The following is an 18,557-nucleotide window of genomic DNA, read 5'->3' on the forward strand; positions in this document are numbered from 1 at the left end:
TGTGGTGTGGCATCATTGTTGATCGTGTTATTGGACCCTTTTTATTTCAAGAAGCGACTGTGAGAGCAGATAATTACCAGGACATGCTTGAGCTTTGTGTATCCTCAATTGGATGAACTGCCAAATAGGGTTATTTTCCAACAAGATGGAGTGCTGCCATATTGGGCTTTGAGCGTGAGGAGGTCTCTTGATGACAAGTTTCCTGGCTGTTGGATTGGGTGTGATGGTCCCATTGCATGGCCACCACATTCACCAGATTTATTCCCTTGTGATTTCTTCTTATGGGGATTCATCAAAGACACAGTCTACAAGACCCCTGTTGCAGACATTGCAGGATTACAAATGCAATTACCATGATTAAGCGTGACATCCTTGAAAAAACATGGGATGAACTTTATTACCAATTACATATTGTTCATGTGATAAGTGGTGCACATGTTGAATGTCAGTAACAACTTCAACTGTTTTTCTCACATTTAGCGCAGGTTTTGTGTTTCTATCATTAAAATTACATTTGTTATAAACATTTAAAATTGGTTACACCTTTTTGGGACACCCTGTATATAATTATGCTTATATATCTGCTTCTGATTTTGTTCTGCAAGCACCAGAAAAGTATGTTTAAGTAAAAAAAAAAAAAAAAAAAAAAAAGAAATAAATTGCAGCCATTATCAACCCACTGCAGGATGAAGCCTCCTCAACAATTAATGCTGAGGGAAATGGACCATAATCTGCCATGCTGGTCCAGTGCGGGTTGGCAGATCATGTTTAAGTATTTGCAGTTAATTTTTTTGCTCCTTTTGCCTTTGAAAGTTAAATGGTATATCCTAATTAATTTGATATCAGATTATTCAAAATGTAATTTATTTTGAAGTTTTTACTGTTCCCTGACCAACAGTATGGGGTTTTGTAAGCATTTTAAATGGATTGTTTGAAATACAGCTACAAGGAAATTCAAAGTCTGAATTGGATCCTACAACTTATGAATAGCTTTTCTAATTTGAAAAGACTGTCTACTAGCAAACATTGTTATAATGAAATTGAATGGAGCTACAGTGGAAATTTGCTAGGCTAACATTCTCAATCTAATTGACTAGATAAGTTCACATGTTTCTTTAATTTTATCCTTGAATTGTTGAAGTGATGGTTTCCTGCCATGCACTTTTTTGGTCATGAAGCTGCATTTTGGTTGACACATTGGTTTGCTTTTGTGAGGTTTCCTATGTGTCGATTATTCAAAATTTTCATGCATTCCTAATCTTGATGGTCACAGGCGATTTCAGCACTATTTAAGCAGAAGCAGTTCCACAGTTTATATACGAAATTTCCATTGCATAGTATGCAAAACCTGTTTTTTTTTTTTGTGTGCTAAGAATCGGTTTCATGGAAGCTAAGAGGACTGTGACTGAAAAGTTCATTAGATTCTTTAAAATCTGACAATTCTTTTGGATAGTTTTCTCTGTTGTTTTGATAAGTTAGATCCAGTGAATGGATAAGGCATTTGCTTTGGTTTTAGAATTTTATGGTTTTTGATCAGATACCTGATTAGAATGATTTTTTGTTGACATATCTCATTGTATGTTGTGTGGATTATTCTGGATTATTTAAAATTTCCATGCTCAGCACTTGATAAGTGGCTTATCAAGTCTGCCCAATGTTTGAACTTTTGGTTATGATTTAAACTGAACTTTTGTCTTAAATTTGCTTTATTCCCCATTTTTGATGAGTTGTCAGCATTATATGAAGAGGTTTTTGCTTTGGGAGGTGGTGCCAAAAGTATTAAAGTAATTTCTGTTCCTAAATCTGTTGTATCACTTATTCCAGATATCTGTGCATTCTCCCTTTTTTGAAACTCCTTGAGAAAATTATTGAATTAAATCACTGCAGGCCGCATGGTGATAGATTCATTATGGTGTTAGTTGATGGTCACCTTTCTCCATATTTAATTGGTAGAATCAAATGTACAATCATTGATTGAATCAAATTAATTGGTAGAATCCAATGATGCAAGAAAGCAAGCTTACGCAGCACTTGCCAAATAATAAAAAAAAATAAATAATAAATAAAATAAAATAAAGTTAACACTTCCCATATCACCTATCCATCACTTCTAAAAGTTTTTCTTCCTTGAATTTGTTCAAATTGCCAACCAGATGTGAGTTTGTTCCAACAATCAACTACCCACTGGCTGTCTAGTTCTTCCTCGAATTTGTTCAAATTACTCACTTCTGCAACACCAGATGAAAAGCACAAAAAGCACAATGTATTTATCGTATGCATATTGGTAAAAGACATTGCATAAAATGTCTGCATACATTAGCATATCTGGATGGGACTGTAATTCATGAGATTCCCATTTTCTATATTCAGGCGTATTACGATTGTCTCATATTACCTTTCATTAGTGTCATGAACTGTGTGTGTGTTAAATCTTTTGTGAAAACTGAGGAAAGAGACAGGCAAAACAGTTGGATAAAAGAAGTAGCAGTTAGTAACAATATGCAATAGTTTTATCAGTTCCACCAATTTGGAGAATGATGAAGATCAGTTGAAAGTGAGCTTGAAATCTTTCAGGATCATGAAATTGTAACTGTTTTACATACATTGGTTTGAAATGCTGGTGTGTTGAGAGTTAGCAGAAATAGTTTTCTCTGGTTCACAACATTTAATCCCAACCAATGATTTGGAATGAAATCCATTCTTCATCAAAGTGATGTGCCTATCCACTCACTGCAACTTTTGCACCAGTTTTGTAAAACACCATATCCACCAAAAGCCAAAGCCTCTATATACATATGACTAAAATTTTTTTGTGCAACTAAAAACCTAAAAAAGACATTTTATGATATGGAAATGACAAAACAAAATATGTGTAAAGTAACAGCTTTAAAAGATTGCAGAAACCACTTTTCAGAGAAGTTTCAAACCAACCATGGCCAAAATGTGAGAAATGTGTGGCTATAGGGGCATGCTTCATGGAAATTAAGATTTCAGTTAATGTTTCCTAATTAATTAACGTTGTATATGATTAATATTTATTTTTATATTAAGTTTTTTAATGATTACTTGCATATTGCTCTTCTTAGGTTATGAAGTAGCAACAATGGAAGAGGCAAGTAAGAAAGCATCATTATTTGTCACTTCCACTGGCTGTAAAGATATTATCTGTGGAGAGCATTTTATTTGTATGAGAAATGATTCCATAGTGTGTAACATTGGACATTTTGATGTGGAAATTGATGTCAATTGGTTGGAAACCAATGCTGTGGAAAAGGTGAACATCAAACCTCAGGTATGTATATATGAAGTACCCCCCCCCCCACCCAACAATTTATTTCTGTTTTTATTTTGTTAATGCCAGAAAATTAGTTTCTTGTATTAATTGTATAAATTTAAAATCAGTAGTAAGTCTGTCGATTTTAAATTAAGTCTTGGCATGCTTATGCATTGTAAAATCAGTTATGCTACAAACCTCCACATTTTTAATGGTATGTAAAATGCACCCATATGCAGTGCTCATCCTCAGGTTTAAATAATTGTTAATAGGTATTTTATTTAAAAGACCAGTGAGAATTCCCCCATTTCCCATATAAGCTGCCACCAATGGTTACAACTTTATGGTAGTAGCATTAAGCATGATATTTAATTTCACATTTGCCAACTTCCAGTTTTGTGTGGTATTTCAGAGTCATATTTTTTCCATCAATTTTACTTTTCTTCTGGATTTTAGGCCATTTTGGATACCCCCCTCAACAAATATTTTGTACTGTACCACTTGTCCTCTGCATGTGTCATCTCAAACATAATATTTGGAGTGCTTGTGCAGCATAAGTATGTTGAAAACCATATGGGTCATAGATTGGAACTAGATTTCCATACCATTTTAATAAGCTTTCTATGCATACAACTGCAACTTATGAGTCAATTGAAATCAACTCTAGCAGATCTTATTCAAAGATAGAAGATCATAGGGATATCCCAATAAAAAAAAAAAAACCTCCCAAGCATTGTAGATTGTGTTCAATGAACCATAAAGGGGGTAGTTCAAGAGGCAGCAAGAACGTCCATTAGTATTCTAACTAGCTGTCTATGTGTAATTACTTTTGGTCAGATATTATATATCTAATTATCACATTTTATATATCGGTGTGGACTTCAAAAACCACTTTCAGGTGGTGCTGGGCAAATTTGTAGTAAAGAATAACTAACAGTCATGTTCTCAATATATGGTTTCATGTTCTCTTTCTTGGAGAATAATTATAGTCCTCAGAAAGTGTGATCTTCTTCAGTTTAAACATCTTCACAAACTTTTTTTTTTTTTTTTATGAAAACCCCAAACATGAAAGGTATCAAAACCTATAGTACTTAGTACTGTGCATGGGTTGAAGGAGAAGTAAGGGGGGGGGGGTGCCGGAAACTTTGCTCTAGAGACTAAACATGGGTTTCACCACTTCAAGCCTCCAATAAGCAAAGTGGTGGTATTTCACCGGTTGATGAAAGTCATCTACCACCTACAACAAGGGGTCTTCTCATTCTTCTTTTGATCTTTTTAAAATTTTTGGCACCATCTTGTCGCACACGTTACTCATGCCTAAATTTTCAGTTAAAATTTGTCTGTTTCTTTGTCCGTATTGAGTTCTGATGCAACCATTCTAATGCTTAAATGATGATAATGTCTAATCAACGTCTTTACCCTGTCAAATTTTCATCAGTTTTAATGGATACCTGACAATTTGGTCATTAATCATCTTCCACATTTTTCTCTTCCTTCCAAAATTCTTTTGTGCCATTCAAACACGTTAACTCTTGATACAGTACCTTCCCCATAAACTTGATATAACAACTTATAACTTTCAGTTGGTATTTTCTTTTGATTTGTTATTCAATTCATTTTTCCAGTAAACTACAACATGCCCATTCACTGCAAATTGAATGGGCATGTTGGAATGTGACTTGGCAGACAACTAGGGAAATGCTCAAAGTCAATTGCCTTTGTTTCATAGATGGCACTTGGGGTGTAGTAGCTGCTTGGTATACAAGGTGTGTAGTAGCTATTAAATAATGAGACTGCACTCAGTCTTGTTATTTAATAGCTACTACACACTTTGTATACAGAGTGTCCTAAGGAAAGTTTCAGGGCACTTTTTATCCATTTGAAAACTTGTGTATTGACGAGAGCCTGCTTCTATTCAAAGGGCGACTTGGCATAAAACTGTAAGCGGAGCATTTGAAAAAAGCGTGGTCTGAGCATGAAAGAGTAGTGGTTATAGTGTTAAAAATTTCTATACTTAATGTATAATGCTTCAAATAGTTTCATGCAGTTTCAATGTCTTTTTTTGTAATTTTTATTATTATTTTTTTAATTTCTGGTCCTGAAGTTAAAGTTGTGTGAATGAGGAAAGATGGACAAAACCAGTCACTGTGGAGTCATCCAATATTTAGTGAAAGAGGGGCTAATGCCAAAGGGAATTCATGAGGATATGGTTACAACATTGGGGAAGATGCCGTTCCTATTCCATGGTTAAAAAGTGGACAGCAGAATTTAAATGAGGAAGGGAGAGCCTGGAAGATGACCTATGTTTTGGAAGATCTGCAACATCCATCACTCCAGAAGTTGTTGACAGTATGCATGATCTTGTGTTGAGTGATAGTTCAGTATATTGCCAGCATCTCATCTCAATGTGTGTGTGCTATGTAACAGAAGTTCTTGCTATGAAGGTGTCAGCACAGTGGGTCGTAAAGTTGTTAACAGTAGATAAAATGCACGAGAGTTAAGTCAAGTGAACATTTGCATTGCTTTTCAAGGATCCAGCAAATTTCCTTGCAAGTTTTGTGACCATGGATGACATCTGGATATGTCACTTTCAGCTAGAGACAAAGGAGCAGTCCAAACAGTGAAAACATAGCTGTTCTCCCTTCCAAAGAAAGCCAAGTCGATTCTTTTTGCTGGTATTGGTTTATTGGGATGCTGATGGAATGTTTGCTAGTGGATTACCTTCAGAAAGGCCAGACAGAACATATTATACAGACCCTGTTAGGTGTTTTTGTGAAAACAAAGATAAACACTGACGGAAAACTCAGAAAAGGAGTCTTGTTTTCAAGAGGACAGTTCACTTGCTCACAAGTCTCCTGTTGCCATGTCTACACTGCATGAGTGCAGCTTTGAAATCATGGATCATCCCCCATATTAGTCAGTTCAGCCCCATTGAACTGTTACCTATTTCTTAATTTGAAAAAAAATTACCAGACTGGCAGCCATTGCTGCAATGGATGTATGGAGGCCCAAGAGAACTTTCTTTCCATTTCCACCACCTTTTCTGAAAGTTGTATAGGGATGCTAAAGATTTCCTTTAATGATTTGTTATTTAATTCTGGTCTAATAATGCTAAGATCTTCCTTCTCAGGATCATTTTCGTTCTCATTTTAATTTATCCAACTCTTCTATTGTAAGTTCATCTGCATTGAGTCTCAATAAGTTCCTGAATGTCTGTTGCATTTTTTTTTTTATAAAGCCCCTGTTTTCTATTCCCTGTGCGATTGCTACAATATCAGCAATCAAGGGTTTGCCGATATTGTAGCAATCGTAGGGGTTAGAAAACCAATTATTTTTGTAGAGGTTAGAATAGAACTTGTCCACAATAAAGTCACTTTCTTTTAACAATTAACACACTCGAAAAAGTGTGTTTACACTAACACACTGCAAAATGGTAGGTTTTTTCACTTTCATAAGCATATTGTTTAAAAGCAAATGACGAAACCTTCCATGACAAGTGCATAACACATTCATGACAAACCTTCCATGACAAGTGCTGAACAAGGATTAGCAGGATTGTCACTCTTCTTCCCCACCCACCGAGTGCTGTCTTGACCAGGCAAGATGATTTTAGCCACGCCCATATATTTTATGGCTGAAAGTGTTCGCTGCACTTTAAAATTCACACTTTTTAGGTTTGATTTTATATTAAATCAGCGACTGAACACACACACATGCACACGTATGTGTGATATTAGTGGAGAAATGGATATGACTGCACTACTAGCAAGCTTGGGAGAAGAAAGAGAAAAACAGGTAGATAGATACAAGTTGTTTAATGGTAACCATATCATTCTCCAAGAAAATCAAAAAAATCTGATGTTTTGCAATATTGTCCTCCCCCCACAACATGGCCACACCCATATGTGCTTGAAGTAATTTAGAATTATTTATGAAATGCTCCTTTTTTTTTGTATGAGTTAAAGTAGTGTTTTAAAACTTTATTTATAATAAGACTAATTTTGTGATACAGTTTAATTATGGTATATTTCATTGATGCAGGTAGACAGATACAAGTTGTCTAATGGTAATCACATCATTCTTCTGGCTGAAGGAAGGCTTGTGAACCTTGGCTGTGCTACTGGCCATTCAAGTTTTGTTATGAGCAATTCATTTACAAATCAGGTTCTTGCCCAGCTTGAGCTCTGGACAAAACCTGAACTCTATCCAGTTGGTGTATATTTCTTGCCTAAGAAGGTAAGTTTACTGCAAACGCTGTTAATAATTCATTTTACTGCAAATTCTGTTAAATACTGACATCATATTTGATTATGTTATACATTTTAAAAGTTCTGTCTTCTGATATGAGAGTTGAAGAGCATAACTGAACTGTGCAAGTTAAATAGAATAGCTAGAAAACTTTATTGCTATAATTAACATAATTTATGTAATTGTTTAAACAAACAATTGCATTAAGAAACTTAATGATAGTGTGATCTTTTCCTGGAATCTTGTAATATGTAGCAAGAAAATGAACTAAAAACAGTTAACACACATTTGATCCAAAACATTGTTTTTTGTTTTTGGTCAAATGTACTGAAGGCTTATGAGTGTAGGGAGAAGCTGCTTTGGATGAAACTCAAATAGATTGGCCAGACTTGCTGCCAAGAGAAGCAAAATCAGCAGTTAAACTTATTCTCTCTACCCCACTTTGGTCTCACCCAAAGCAGATTTTTCCTGTACTCATTGGCCATCAATCTCTCTCTCTCTCTCTCTCTCTCTCTCTCTCTCTCAGAACTTCTTGTTCATGACAAATGAACAGTATCTGGGCCTCTGATGTCAAGGCTGTACTGGCATAGCTGTAACGAAACTCATATTTACAGCTGTTTTATTTACATATTTACAACCTAAAACTCTTATTTTGTATAATTTCCTAGTGCAATTGTTTAGTTGTCAACAATTCAATTCTTTGTAAATTACACAGTGAAGTATTCTATTCTAATTGACCTCAGGTGCCAGGCATATTTGTGGCTAAGTGAAACTTGTGCAATCTGTAGAGTGCCCTTTGTTTACCAACTAAACTTCTAATGTCTTTCTCCATTCAATTTATTTAAAGTAGTTCTTTACTTGAAAAGACAAGTATAACTCCGGAAGGAAAGGAACATTTCTTTTTCTTAGCATACTTATAAACTAATGTTACTAACACAACAAATCTTTCAACTGCTTGACCATCTAGTGGCACTGCTTCTGGTAACCTGTGGAGTAAAGATAAACCCCCAGGGCCAAAAGGAGCGGCCATGCACATTAACATCTTTGGATTAGATCTTTGCGTTCAAGAATTGAGTCATCTCAAGTGCATCTCAAGTGCATCATGACTCCAGTTATCTTGAAAGGTGGAATTCAGGATCATTTATTTTATTTATTTTTTTATTTATTAAATCTGTTTATTGCTCTGCTGAAGAGCCACCCCCTGGACAGCAGGAAGCTAGGGGGGGTGATATTTACATACAGAGGTTAAGACAGGGACATGTGTCCGGTGGTTACATGGAGCACATGTATGCTTAACCCGAAAGGTACAGAATTTAGTGTTTATTATTTTACCTAATTGAAAGTTGTGCAATACCGAAGTGTCTCGAATTATAGGATATTATTTTATCAAAAGTGCTATAAATTACAAAACCATGAGAGAAATGTACAAAATATAGAGAAATGAGGCAGTCCTTCACCGGTTGTTGCATGTGGTATCTCTTCAATCTTGACTGTCCTAGTGCTCACAGCCAGGTGTCTTTGGAGTAGTAGATTCTAAGAGAGAGGACCAGTGGCTTCACTTTATTTTCCTTTTCACCTATCTTTAACGGGATACATTGTCGTGGCAATTTTCCTTCTTGGCGTCTCATAAGTGTATGTTTGCATATGTGTCCTTTAGCTTCTAATGTCTGTATATATGTATGCTGCTTGTAGAATCTATCCAGGTCGATGGCTAGATTGTTCATCAAATCTACCGTGTTTCCTGGGAATGTGCGTCTCAATCCTTTCAGGTTGTTCAAACTGATTGAGTGGGAGCCTTGGGTCCATTTGATTCCTTCCGGCAATGCAGGGAGTTTTTTTATTAGATCAGTAATGTCAGGGGTGTCGAGTCGTCTTGTGATTAGTCTGGCAAGTGTAAGAAGGTTTGCTGCCACAATCTGTTGTTTCCATGGGGTGACTTCCAGATTTATGTAGAACTAAGCCCTAGAAATGGTGTATTGGTTGCCAGTCCGCCAGTTGAGCCATTTCAGGAGCCAGTATTCCAAACTAAGGAACTTGTTGAAGTGTGTTGTGGGAGACCAAATGGTTGCGGCATAAAGAGATATGGGATAGACACATCGGACAACATATTTCTTTACCAGGTCGGCGTCATGAATTCCTGTTAGTTCCTGGCAGATTGCCCACATAGCGGAGTACATTTTGGTTTTTGTGTTCAGGAGGTGAGCCTGGAATGCGAGCCCCTCATTCCATACTAATCCAAGATCCTTGTGTGTTTTAACTTTCTGAATAGGTGATCCATTGATGGTAAGATTAATGTCATTGCGTGACTTCTTCCAGGTGAAGGACATTTGAGCTGTCTTTGCTTGATTAATCTGTAGTCCGATGGAAGCCAGATATTGTTGAAGGTTATATATGGTTTTACTTGCCTGCAAGGTAGTGCTAAGAACCTGAGTTTGGTCAGAAGATGTGATATAAAGTTTCAGGTCATCAGCGTATGATTGGAAGTCATACGGGTAAGACAGCTACAAATTTTCAGGTTGCATTGACAAGTTAAATCAGCTTCCTTATTTAATTGACAGATGGCACACGTGGTTGGGTGCTGAGTGTGTTCATCCTGCATTTCTTATTTTATTATCCTGTTGAATTTTGAGCACTTAGAATCTGATTGCGTTATGCAACAGATACTGTTCAGCGAAAGGAATGTATTTGTTTACGCCTTGTCTTGCCGAAGGCAGTTGGCGGTGGCGGCGGACTGCTATTGTTGGGATAAGCTTCCTGAGGGGTGACGACCTTGTGCTGACCTTGATTAATATCCATAGGCTTGGTGTTCTGTTATTGTAGTATGTTCATAAAGAGGGCAAAGACAAAGCAGTGGGGGAGTGGCTAATATAAAAATAATAAAAGTTTACCTGTTGGAAGATCTGTGGAAAATTAGTAGCTGACGAGCAAGTCTTTCCTAATCAGTACAGTCTTTAGCTGGCGTTCCTACATGAACTAGAACTACTTGAAATTATGGATTAAAGGGGAGCACTTGGATAATCGACCACACTGTGGACGGCAATGGACTTATAGCATTTAGATAGAAATGGAATTCTGAAGGATACTCAGAATGGTTTTATAAAGGGAAAATCATGTTTAACCAATCTTGTTTGCTATTTTGACAGGATCACTCAAGAGCTGGACTTAGGGAATAATTTCGACAGTTTTTTGGATTTCAGCAATGCATTTGACTCAGTCCCACACGAGCTGTTACTTTATAAGCTGGAACATGTTGGAATCACAGGGAAAATCCTTAGATAGATAATTGGATGACTTCAGGGCAGGAGGCAGAGGATTATGATAAATGGTTATTGCTCAGATTGGGTTGATGTAAAAAGTGGGGTTCCCCCAAGGATCAGTATTAGGATCACTGTTGTTTTTGATTTTCATAAATGACATTGATAAGGGATAGAGGGGGTGATGTATAAATTTGCAGATGATGTAAAGATCGATAGAGTAGTTAATGATGACTGCCAAGCAGAGCTTTCTTCAGAGTGATTTAGACAGACTTCAGGGATGGTCAGAAAAATGCCAACTATGCTTTAATCCAGCAAAGTGTAAGGTATTACACCTGGAGAACAGTAACCCTAAAATAACTTATACACTTAGTGGAGTTGAACTAAAGGCAGTAGTAGAGGAAAGGGACTTAGGTGTTATGATACGGTCAGACATTAAATTCTCCGAGCATTGTAGACTGGTTGCAAAGAAGGCCTATGGTGTCCAATCGATTATTTATCAAACAATTGCTAGTAGAGATAAGGACATAACAATCCCATTATATAAAGCTATTGTTAGACCACACTTGGAATACCGTGTTCAAGTATGGAGACTGCACCCAAAGAAAGACATTGTTTCTTGAAAGGGTCCAAAGACTGGTAATTTGCCTGGTGAGATCGGCAAAAGGGCATCCATATGAGGAAAGACTTAGAATATTTTGGTTGCAGAGCTTGGAAACTAGGCACTGCAGAGGAGACTTGAAGTGTTTAAGGCTCTGAGAGGCATAAGTAAAACGAATGAGGACAAAATTTTCACGGTTATAAATGATTCTAGAAGTAGAGGCTGTAATTTCAAGTTAGTGGGGAGGGGATGTTTAGATAATTGCAGAAAGTTTTTTATTTTAGCCTGACAGTTTATAAGTTACCTACCTACATGAGTGGTGGAGACTGGCAGTTTGGGGAAATTCAAAAGAAAGCTGGATAATTCTCTATGGGAAGAAAGAAAATGCATAGGTTGTCTATTTCCTTTTCTCTTATTAATTATTTATTTAAAAATTTTTTTTTTTTTTTTTTTTTTTTGCTGGTGCAGTGTAAGCCATAGGCTTCCTTGCACCATGTGGCCATTGCCAATACTAACCCATATAATCAGTCTTTCCTCATATGGATTCACTTTTGCCGTTTTCACCAGGCAAGTTATTATTATTATTATTATTAGCAGCCATATGGTGCAAGGAAGTCTGAGGCTTCCATACTCACCAGATGTGAACCCCAGGGGTTACCCATCTTTGGACCCTTTCAAGAAGCTCAGTGACTTTCTTTAGGTGCAGTCTCCACACTTAATTATGACATCCTTATAGAGATAAGGATGTCATAATCTAGACTAGCAAATGTTTGATAAATCATAGATAGGATACCATGGGGTCTTCCTTGCAATCTGTCTACACTGTTCGGAGAACTTCGTGTCTGACTGTATTTTAACACCGAAGTTCCTTTTCTCCACTACTGGCTTTAGTTTAACTCCAAGTGTATAAATTATTTTGAGGTTACTGTTCTCCAGATGTAATACCTTACACTTTGCTGGATTAAAGCATAGCCGTCATTTTTCTGACCATCTGTGAAGTTAAGGTTGAATGTGAAAGTGTCTGCAATCTATCCAGACACGATAGGAGGGAGTATGTGATGAGAGCCTTGTTGATCAGTTCGGCCTGGAAAGATTGTGCAAGGCTCAAGGGCTAGAATTTTTTTCAGCCTGGTCTGTGCTTATTGACAGGAGAGGCTACCTCTACAGGGATCGGGTACACATATAGAAAGGGTGCAAGAATATTTGCTGATGCTATCAAGGCAGTGTTAGGTGGGTAGGAAAACTGCTAGCTTGGGGTGGGGATACACAGACTAAAAGGTTAACAGTGGCTGCAGGCAGAGGCAAAAGTGATTCTTGCACTGCTTCTATTAGAATGAGCAGCAACCTGGAAAGAAAGGCAGTGGAGATTTCCAGGACTGTTGGGAGTCATAGTGGAACAAATAAATACATGGTCTGTGTTAGGGTAACTAAGAGTAGAAACAAGTGCATGTATACTTGCATGTACACCAATGCTAGGAGTTAATAAATTTGATGAGCTTGAAGTGCTAGTCAAGACATTAAAGGCAGATATTGTTGGGATACCAGAGAAGTGGTGTCACACAGACATAAGTAGTGCAGAATTGGAATTTGGGGAATACAATGTGTACAGAAAGGAGAGACAGGACAGGAAGGGAGGAGGGGTTATGCTGTTAGTTAAGAAACACATAAAATCTAAGGAAGTGCATCCAATTGATGGTGGACAATGCAATGTTCAGTCTGTTTGGTGTGACTTAAGCACTGGGAAAGGAAATGAGAATAGGTGTGTGTTATAATGAATGAATCTGATGAGTATACTGAGCAATTGTGCAGAGAAATAGTGGGCCAGCAAATCAGAATGTCTTATAATGGGGGATTTTAACTTTCCAGATATTGACTGGAACTTGTGGGTTGGTCACTCGCACACTAGCAAGACTTTTTTGGATTTATTGGATGACATGTTTTCTACAGCAACATGTTCGAGAGGGAGTAATACTCTTGATCTGATTATCAGCAGTGATTATTAGTGCATTAAGAATTTGGAGATAATGGAACCGCTGGGTGACAGTGATCACAATGTACTGGTGTGAGAATTACTTAAAGATGTAACTACCATCAAGGCTAAAGGGAATGGCTTTAGCTTTCGACTACAGGGGTCTCAGACAGTTTTTAAATTCTGTACAGTGGAATCAACTGATGATATTACCAATGTTGAATTGTAAATAGGAAGCCTTTGTGGACTTAATTTTGGAGGCTACTAGGATTTTCATTCCAACTAAGAAATACTGTTCAAGGTTTAGGCATAAATGTATGTCAGATGAACTAATGAGGCTTGTGGTAGAAAAGAAAAATGTATGAGATGCATATAAAGTGAAAGTATCAGGTGACAGAGAAGCCTATGGCAGATATAAACTAGTCTGTAATGAAGTCAAAAAGGAGGTTAGGCAGGCAAAGGCAGATTACAAGAAATCCTTGGCAAAGGATGCAAAGAAAAACAGCAAAGAGTTCTTTATATGTAAACTCTAGAAGGAAAGGGATGAATCTGATTGAATCACTTAACATAGATGGGTTGACTATTGATGATTATGATGATAGACTGAATGAGTATTTTGCATCTACATTCACACGAGGAGTAATTCAATTAGGGGAGTACCAGAAGTTTATCAAACTCTAACAGGGAGCTAAGCGGAGAAGAAATTGTTGAAGTTAAACATAAAAAGGGCACCTGGGGTAGACAGGATCTATCCACTTATATTAAAGGAGGCAGCAAAGGAAGTAAGCAAACCCTTAGCCATAATTATGAGAGCTTCCTTGGATTCAGGGGAGGTATGCAAATGTATCACCAATTCACAAAGGGGTTTCAAAAGTTGACACAAGTAACTATAGACCTGTTAGTTTAACTTCTGTTCCAGGGAAAATAATGGAATCACTGGTTAAAGAAGCATTGCAGGATTATCTAGACAAGATTGCAGTAATAGTTAAGACACAGCAATGATTTGTTAAAGGGAGGACTTGTCTGACTAATTTGATTGGATACTATGATGTGGTCACAAAGGAACTGAATGCCAAAAATAATTTTGATATTATATACTTGGATTTCAGGAAAGCTTTTGATACTGTTGCACATGGAAGACTGCTGTACAAATTGGAGAGGTATGGCATTAAGGGTAAGTTGCTACAATGGATAAAGTGATGATTGAGTGGGAGATGACAGAGTGGTAATCAATGGACACTGCTCTTCGTGGACAAATGTTATTAGTGGAGTTCCCCAGGGTTCAGTGTTGGGACCATTGTTGTTTTGTATATTTATCAATGATATTGATGAAGGTATATCAGGTTTAATGTCCAAGTTTGCAAATGATACAAAGGTTGGCAGGGTTGTTAATGACAGTATGCTACTCCAACTGGATCTAGATAAGTTGGGCAAATGCACTAGAAGTGGCAACTGAAGTTTAACATTGACAAATGAAAAATACTGCATATGGGTAGCAATAACGAAAGAGAAATTTACCAACTGTGTGGCACTACACTCAGGGAAGTGGAAAGTGAAAGACATGGGGGTAATTGTGCAGTAAAATGTGAAGTCCACTGAGTAGTGCATAGGGGCTGCCAGGGCAGGTCATGGAGTCTTCTTAACTGTCAATGATATATAGGAATTTTGCTAGCAGGGACAGGGAGGTGATTATCCCGTTATACAAGGCAATGGTCAGGCCACACCTAGAGTACTGTGTACAGGTCCTGAAGCCTCATTTTAGGAAGGATGTAGAGTTGCTAGAATGAGTACAAAGAAGGGTAACAAGATTGGTGAGGATTGGTGAGATTGCTCTTACCAAGAAAGGCTTAAAGGTTCTGCAAATTGCAGTGCCTGGAGAGTAGGCACCTGTGAGGTGATCTGATTGAAGTGTATAAGGCCTTGAATGGGTTGAGCAAGCTGAATGCTGATGGGATTTTTCCTCTTGCTCAGATTAAGAACCTGAGTGGGTACAGATTGAAATTGAGGAAGGACAGTTGTAGAATAGATATGTGGAAATTTGCCTGTAGCCAGTGGGTGGTTGATTGACGGAACAGACTTCCATCTTTCGTTGTTGGAAGTTGATAGCTTAAATAAATTTAATGCTGAGCTGGACAGGCATTTGGAACGAATGGAGGGATGAAATGGGAGGGTTTTTTTTTTTTTTTTTTGTCAATGCATCATAAGCTTGCTTTCTTGCATCATATGCCTCTGCTAAAGTCTATCTAGGTCACTCTGAAGAAGCTCTGCCTGGCAGTGATCATTAACTACTCTACCAATCTTTACATAATCTGCAAATTTAGACATAACATCCTTTATCCCTTCATTGATGTCATTTAGGAAAATCAAAAACAGCAGTAGTCCTAATACTGATTCTTAAGGAACCCCACTTCTTAACTGAACCCAATCTGATGAATAACCATTTATCACAACCCTCTGCCTCCTTCCCTGAAACCATCCAGCCATCCATATAAGGATTTTGCCTGTAATTCCAACCTTTTCCAGTTTATGTAGTACTGAGTCAAATGCTTTGCTGAAATCCATATAATGTTGAAATTATTCCCTAAATCCAGCCCATGGGTGACCCTGTTCAAAATAGGTAACCAGATTTGTTAAACATGATTTTCCCTTTACAAAACCATTCTGAATAATCCTGAATTGCATCCTTGATTACTGCCTCCACGATCTTCCCTACTACTAAAGTTAAGCTGACCGGTTGGTAATTTCCCACTTCACTCTTAGAACTGCCCTTATGTTATTGGAGATACATTGCCACTTTTCCAATCAAATGGAATCACTCCTGAGTCCAGTGATGCTCTCATAATTAGCCTCAATGGTTCAATGCACTCGCTGCCTCCCTTAAGATTATAGGGCATATGCCATCAACCCCAAGATCCTTACTGGCCTATAGGCTCTAAAGTTTTTTTTGTTAAATAATAGTGAAATTTCAATATCATTAATTACATATTCTTCAACTTTACTTCCATAATTTCTCTTTGACATAAAGGGTTTTTCTTCTGTAAATATAGATGCAAAGACTATAATTAAAAATAGCAAGAACTCTTGATTTTTTTTAAGGAGTCCTTATGTGCTGTAATGTAATAACTAGATCATATGTATAGCTTAGCTTAATTTTCAGCACTCACCTCATAGTAATCAGCTTAGCTGGTGGTGAGTTTTACCACATACATAGTGGTTATAGGATTTTAATAACTTACAGGGATTATGGGTTTAAAACTAAGTTATGGGCTATAAAAAAATTAAGAAAGGAAAGTGCACCTTCCATTCTATGGTTGCCTAATTAAATTAAATTAAATTAAATGAAGAAAAAATAGAAGCTAATAGTCGCGCACGAGCGACTTTCGAGATTCCTCGTCTTCAGTTAGCTATAGTGGGTGGGGGAAGAGATACTATAGCTTTGTTTTAGAAACATTTGGATGTTGTTCAGTTATCTGCACGTTGAGTGGAACAATTAATTGATCTAAAAATATTTCTTTTTTTAAAAGAAATAAACTATGTACACCAAGCATCTCTCATATTATGGAGTTATACTTCATAACTGGGTCATTACTATTGCAACAACAGGGTACCTGCCCACCCACCGATGAGTAAGCCAACAAGCTTCGAAACGGTGACATCTTGGGTGGTGGTATCCGCCGAGAATAAGTAACATTAGTCTTCTCCACTGGCGAAGCGTTACTTATTCAGAGCAGTGCAATACCTCGGCAACTCATTGTGATGCTGATCACAATATGAGATATGAATAAATTATGCATTCATACTACCTGGGTAGTAGAAATGATCGAAGTGCAGTACCCATGCATAAACAACTGCTTTAAATTAATTGATCTGTTTTCTTATTTCAATTTATTTTTTATTTTGCATTGTGTTAGTTTCAGGTAATTGCAACATTTTCAAGAGTGATATTTTTGTTGTATTTTATATTAACTTTTTTTTCTTAATTACTTAAGAGCAGGCATTGCTAATAAGAATCAGTAGTGAAAGAATGAAATATTTTTTTCATTATTTACAATTGGTATGTTTTCTTTACAGGAGTTATATTTTAAAATAGTATATCATTGTTAATTTCTCTTTCAGTTGGATGAAGAAGTAGCAGCTCTGCATTTGGAACACCTTGGAGTGAAGTTGACAAAGTTGTCAGTTGATCAAGCCTCTTACCTTGGAGTTAATTCTGAGGGACCATTCAAAGCAGATTATTATCGATATTGAGTTGCGACCCTCCTTTTTTTGTGTGTGTATGCCTTTCTATATGAGAACAGGAGAAGGAATGCATAAAGCAAGCATTAATCTCTAAAAAGGATAAGTCAACACTCATTTATAGAATTTTTTTTAATTTCAAATAACTGTATATTGTTTTATTAAATTTTATCACTGAATGTGACATAAATGGAAAGGAACATCTAAATGTAAATTTATTTGATACATGGAATGAATTATTTTTTTTATCGAGGCCTGTTATGAATTTTAATTCTGTTTGCTTTGAAATCTAAAAAATGGAGACTTCATAAGTATAGTGAAAATCATGTGAAACATACTGAAAGTTTAAATCTAAATAAACTTGTCCTGTGGACAAATTTCTTAACATTTATATATTGTATATAAGGAAGAGACAACTTGTTTTATATGATATTTGTACTTTTTTTTTATTTTTCACAATTACACTTTTTTTTATTAATAATGCCAAATGTTATCAATGTGTTTGAAACTGTTGACTTCTGATAATTAAAGATGACCAAAAAAAAAAAAGTTATTCTCTGTGTTTGAAATAAAAACAAGTTCTGCAGCTAATCTGAAAAGTGGTCTTGTATAATGCTACTTGGAAATAAAGGATTACCTGTTTGTATAATACTTAAAAAAAAAAAAAAAAAAAAAAGTACGTACATGATTAATTATGTAAAGTAGTGTTTATCTGTGATGCTGAATAGAGAATCATAGAATAAATTGTGTAACAGATGTTTGGAGAAAGTGATATTGGTGGTATGAATGCAGGTTTTACGTGTGTAATAAGTTGTTTCAGAAATGTGTAAACTATCTTAATCATTTTCTTATGTTTAAGAAATGATTGACAGTCTACACATTTCTTATGTTTAAGAAAAAAACTCCTGAATAAATTCAAAATTGAACAGTGGGAGCTCTCTTAACAGAGTAAACAGGCCAAATAGTGGAAAGTGA

General features: G+C 36.5%; 1 protein-coding gene across 1 annotated transcript in view; it reads left to right on the forward strand.

Annotated features, from left to right (window-relative positions):
* Window positions 1-18,111, forward strand: part of Ahcy (adenosylhomocysteinase) — a 68,051-nt gene extending 49,940 nt beyond the window's left edge. The window contains exons 7-9 of the mRNA XM_090383733.1: window positions 3,087-3,292; window positions 7,316-7,510; window positions 17,463-18,111. Of these exons, the coding sequence (XP_090239859.1) occupies window positions 3,087-3,292; window positions 7,316-7,510; window positions 17,463-17,594 (533 nt within the window). The 3' untranslated portion in view covers window positions 17,595-18,111. The remainder of the gene's footprint in view (window positions 1-3,086; window positions 3,293-7,315; window positions 7,511-17,462) is intronic.
* Window positions 18,112-18,557: the final 446 nt, after the last annotated feature.

Source organism: Mastigoproctus giganteus, chromosome 10 (genome assembly GCF_048544385.1).
Source record: "Mastigoproctus giganteus isolate SK-2022 chromosome 10, ASM4854438v1, whole genome shotgun sequence".
In the NCBI taxonomy this organism is placed as follows: Eukaryota; Metazoa; Arthropoda; class Arachnida; order Uropygi; family Thelyphonidae; genus Mastigoproctus; species Mastigoproctus giganteus.